General features: G+C 29.9%; 1 protein-coding gene across 1 annotated transcript in view; it reads right to left on the reverse strand.

Annotated features, from left to right (window-relative positions):
• The window catches only part of LOC147077908 (uncharacterized), a 60,576-nt gene extending 55,061 nt beyond the window's left edge, over positions 1–5,515 (reverse strand). The window contains exons 1-2 of the mRNA XM_085960948.1: positions 5,224–5,515; positions 1,151–1,465 (exon numbers count right to left, since the gene is read on the reverse strand). Of these exons, the coding sequence (XP_085817074.1) occupies positions 1,151–1,201 (51 nt within the window). The 5' untranslated portion in view covers positions 1,202–1,465; positions 5,224–5,515. The remainder of the gene's footprint in view (positions 1–1,150; positions 1,466–5,223) is intronic.
• Between the last annotated feature and the right edge of the window lie 485 nt (positions 5,516–6,000).

Genomic DNA, 6,000 nt, shown 5'->3' on the forward strand with positions numbered 1-6,000 from the left:
ATAACTGTACCTAATGCCATAATATTGTTTTCTAAATAAAATATTGTATTTACGGTAGTTTTGTGTGCCTACTAAATACTCTCTTATTATGCTATTAATTAGACACTATACCAGCGATTCTCAATATTTTTCACGTCCTGTCACTCTTTAAAAATTAAATTATAGCGACACACCAAGATTACATAAGTACTTACCTATCAATTTTTCAGTCTTATATATTTTACTAGTCATTTAATAGCAATTCTATAACGTTTTGAATGTGGGTGAATCGGTATTCATAGAAAACTTAATATTACGATGGCAACTACAAACTCTTGCTTATAATAGTATTTTCCCCCACATATTTTAACGCTATATTTTAATAATGCAAGAATGTAATATCGTTGATTGCTATTTTTTGAGATCGTTCAATCAAAATAGTTAATATTGCTAAATACAGTCAATATAATAATATTCGCGTAACCAACATTTTTTTAAATTTTGCTTGTGTAGAACAAATTTGTGAGAAAAATATACGAAAATACTACTTTATATCAATTTCAAGAAATTTCTTCGGCATATTTCCCAATTGCACGCGGCATACTAGTGTGCCGGGATTGGACAGTTTGGGAATCATTATACCACACTATCAATTTTATTCATCATGTGGGGCCCACACAGTATTTCTATATAAAATACATCATAGAAATACATCTTGCCTTTTCCAACTTCACTTAGAAAAAAGGAAATAATAAATATATTTTGATTCTTATTAAAGTATACGTATGCATTTTTTTTTTGACGAGGGGTACTCAGTGTTACGAAAATTATAGAAGGGGTACACAGATGTCGAAAGTTTAAGAAACACTGATATGGGCCATAGGGAAAAATATAACGTGGAATATACAGTTTGTTTTTTGGCTACACAGCCTCAAAAGTTACCTCAATGTTTAATATTTAGAATGTTGGATAACTCATTAATACTAATGGTACAGGATATACTGAGATTCTTTTCCAAACCTTCGATAGAACGCGGAACTCCGTAAAGAAAAACTTTCAACTCCTGGCGACTATAGCATATGCCTGTGTGGTTGTGGCCCCAATCCTGGGCCGGTACTTGCTGTAAGGGTAATGTATGCAATAACAATGTATTAATCAACTAAATATTTACCTTTGGCAGAACATGCTGAAGCAATGCACCCGCTTTTCGTTTTGCAGCCATCGTCGAGAATTCTCCTCTCTCGTTTATGGTCGGTGACACCAGTCGATGGTGCCGGTGGATAGCTGACCCTACAGCGCTGCTTATATGAAAAGATGTCTTCAACTGGACGGTTGATGAAACGGCCAGCCGATTCAATTCGGCGACACTCTTGAATTGGTCATGACGCCCTGATAGTGATTTTAATCGTTTTTTTTTTTTGAGAAATGTTTAAACGTTTGTAACTATTCTGTCCACTTATGTTTTATATATCACTGTTTTTAGATTCTATAAACAAATATATCAACGTATTAAATACAATATTCTATCGATTCAGACAATTAAACAAATATTTAAGTATACAATCTTACTTTTGGTTATACTTTACAATATTTAAAAAAAAAACTACATAATCGAGGAGCAATAGTCTTATTATAAAAATATATATATAATGTCATGTTTGGTTCTAATGGGACTACATAGGATGGAGGTTATTTTAATAGATATGTTACGAGAAACTGTCGATCACCATTCGCGCCAACATAAAGATCTCGTATTCCGGATACAAACACACATTAAACAATACACATGTAATTTTGATCCACCATTTGACTACAGACGCACAATACCTAATAGTATTTATAAACATAATTATACTTAATTTAGATGGTAAATACATATTATGTTATGGTACATAATATTTTATAAGCTGTCTTTAGTAATCTACATAACTGGATGGGTTTACTTCGATTATTCATTAGTGTATTAATTATTTCTTCGCCAATAGCAATTTATTAATAAATTAATTGCTTTGTACTGGTATTTGTAAGACTGACAATATAATAAAATTAATATATAATGGCTTATGAAGATAATTCGTGAATTAGGACACTGTTTATTCTAACTAAAAACTAAACACTGAACTAATGGGAAACACAATTTCATTGAATTACTATCTTACAAAACTGAATATTATTACTATAGTTATGAATTAATGCATTTTTTGTGAATAGGTATTTATTTATACAACATTTATTTACATATGTATTCTCAAACCTATTAGTAAGTGAAGAAATTTAATGATATATATCAATATTACAGTAAATAAACCAATTTAATGGCAAACTTGTAGGAAAACCAGTTCCCGGGCCCTGTTTATAGTTTATTAAAACTTTACCAACGGCATTTTGTTGTTGACAATTTGAGGCAAGCACGATTCTGAATCAACCTTGTTTCGCATACAGTCGCTAAATATATTCAACTAAAACACAGTCCACTCTGGTATGTATATATGCAAAATGCATACGAAATAATCTGACTAATATTATTCAAGTTGCGCTTTGTATGGGACAATGTAACTAAATAAATTTTGGAGTCGCACTCAGGTGATGGATGGATACATTATTATAAGCCGATGTTTAGCGGAATCTAGTTACTTCAATTCTATAAATAAGACCAAGTGATTTTGTATGTCTTCTTCAATTTCAGATTTATTATTGTAACAAAGCAGTATAGTGTGAAATACATAGAAAATAGGTATCTACCGATTTTCATAAACGCTTGTGTGAAAAAGGAAACATTGAATAAACTTACCAGTACATACTACAAGTCAAGTTTATTATAATTGTATTATGTCTAAGATTAGGACATATATTTAAAATAATAATTATTTATTATTAATAAGAACTTATTTTTATCCGACAGGTAGGTATAGGTTAATTATTCTACAGTGGCACCATGCGCGATTCGCATGAGTATTGGTATTATTTGCTAGAATGCATGTTTCAATGCTATCAAATGATACCGATATAATTGCGATATACTGATATAATTGCAATTTTCCTGTTCACATGGTGCCACTGTAGAAAGATTTAACACTACCTACCTACATAGTTAACACAGTATAAACTATTTTCGATTATGTTGTGTTTATTACAATTAGCTTACCTTCAAATTATTGTTGTTATATATCAATATTGAATGCTAAATTTTTTATTATTATAATAACAATAGCAGTTTAAAACTATAAAAGATTAATCGTTGAAAACGTCGGAATAGTATGAATTTCCATAACATGATGGAAAACAATAATGTAAATTAATTTTAATATCTCTACAAAATATGAAATAGGTTAGAAAACACTGAAAATATAATTTTAAGAAAATCCGACCGCTCAATTCTTGCAAATTCAGGTTTAATAAAAAGGCAGTTGGGCAGAGTGAGTACACGCATACATACAAGCATGCAAAATGCATGCGTAAGATGACTTACATACAAAGCGATCGTTGAATTTATTGTCAAAGGTCAGTAGTACATTTTCGTAGATGCGGAATTAAACAGTACCGGATATAGCAGTAATATTATTACTCATTGAATTCTGTGCTTAAAAGGAATTATTATGTATATGTTATAGCAACACTAATAATATATTCGTCCATATGTAATTTACAAATATTTTTAATGTTTGTATTTTAGTTACTAGTACTATTTTGGTGTGTGTTAGTTCATGAATGCATCATTATTTATTATCAAAGGACAGTGATGTATTTAAAACATCGAACATGAGTTTATTTAACGTTGGTAAAATATTTTAATATTACATAATATAAAGATAGTTCTTGAGATAGAAATGAAGTGTAAATTGAAATTGTTGTATTATTGATTTATTATTTACCAGTGTTTTAAATATGAATCGAAACAATAAATAAATGTGTATTGAGTTTTCAATTACTGTTATCACGAATAAAATAATATTAAATTGTATTTTATAACTTTCTTATACCTACTCATGTGAATTTTTAGCAAAAAATGTATGTGTGATCATCCAACTTTTTCATATAAAAAGTTAATATTTTCTGTCAGTTTTTTTTCAAATAATATATTATGTCAATGTAAAATTTAAAAAAAATTCAAAAACGCATCCGTTTCTTTAAAAAAAATGATTATTCTAAATTGATGCCTTATTTTATTTGAAGGAATGCCTACGAAATGTAGTACATTATGGAATTTCGTAGATATAGGTATACGGAATAAAGTTATGTAGATACAATTTATTTTAAAGGGGTAACTTTGTAAAAACAAAGTTTTAAAACAAACCTCTTGTCGAAAAATTTAAATAGTTTCAGCGGTTGCAAAAACCTCTAAATATTTTCCACAGATATACGACGTGAAAAATGACTATAAAGCATCGTAATGTGTACTTTAACAAGGCCGTTTACTTAGAATCGTTTATTGTTTATGAAAATTGCAACCAGTGATGTATTTTAATACAAGCAGCGTTTTTATACACGGAATAAAAGTAATTTAAAATTGTCTGTTCTGTTAATATTTTTTTTGAATTTAGTCAATAATAAGAAAATCTTTTATGAACGTAAGTACTTACTGTTTTTATAAAATGAGACATAATAGTGATTAGCATGTTTTACCATGTTCGCTCCTCAGACTTTTTTTACGACGAATAGTTTTTAGCTATTCACAAAGCCAAACATACTCAACAAAACAATATACATTTTATTAATCAGCCGCGGGTTCAGGCCCGCGACCCACAGTTTTATATTTTATACTTTATTTTTTAATTTCTATAAAAAAGTTTTTTACACACAATGAGAACAAAGGCATGTATTGGTAATAACACTATATTGCATTCTAACATTTATTTAAGAACATAGATTGTTTCTTTTTTATATGTATACAAGTTTAAACAAAGATAAAAGAAATAAACTAGTAGGTACATACCTTACAGAGTGACAAAGTTTTAAGTTATGACAATTAGAATCTGTGATATTAGTTTTAGCAATTAAATGGCGTGATTTAAATTATATATAAACCTGACTTCCACTTAAAATAATAAATTGTAGTTAAATGTCAGTTTTAATAATCGCATTTAGTAACGATCTACTGGTTTCCTTATACGGTAAATAATTTGATATATTTTTAAGTTACTCAGAGGTAACAACAATAAATCCTTATGTAATATACCATAACATCACCTATCTTAAATATTTTTACAGAGAAAACATATTACAAATACATTATCAACGACATACCACAAAAAAACTTCAAAGTCCAAAACAGACAAAGAATCCAAGTGTCAACTTTTCTTTCCACCAAACAACCGTATACAATATTAAAAAAAAACAATCAAACAAAAGCACAATAATAAATTTTTCAAATCCGGAACGCCGGCAATTTCCCGCGCGCGCGAATTATATTGACAGCCGTGAATATTGTTTTATCGGGCTCGCGGATTCGCGGAGATAATATTAAAACTTTATAGCGACTCGGAGGCACGGAGGATGCGGAAAGACGTCCTACCCTCGCGACTGCACTGGGCGCACTGAAAATGAAAACTGGCTCTTGGCTAGCATGGGCAGAGACCGAATGCATCAATGGGAGGTCGTATATACAGAGGTAGTTATTTTCCTACGAGGTTATAGTATGTTCGGATGGTACCGCGGAAAATGGCGACGTGGAAATAATCTCGACGCAAAAAAACTATTAAAAAATTAAATAAGCGGGAATATTTGTAATTCTAATACAAGGTTAACTTACAGTTTACACGATCAAATCTGTTGTCCATTCATTCTATACTGGAGTAGTAATAATAAATTTAACTCACAGTTAGATCACTGAAAATAATGTTCCCCTTATCTTGATGTGAACAGTGAGTGGTTTAATATACGAGAATACAGAGACATGAAAACATCCAGATTTGATATAGTATCTTGTTGATAGGCACACAAAAACTTCCAAACGTGACTATGCATATCTGTCATTTTAGGAATAGAGGTTAATAGTGACAAAATTAAGGTATATCGATTTTT

This window comes from Rhyacophila brunnea, unplaced genomic scaffold (genome assembly GCF_057557595.1).
Source record: "Rhyacophila brunnea isolate RB1 unplaced genomic scaffold, BYU_Rbru_1.0 scaffold_12, whole genome shotgun sequence".
NCBI lineage: Eukaryota > Metazoa > Arthropoda > Insecta > Trichoptera > Rhyacophilidae > Rhyacophila > Rhyacophila brunnea.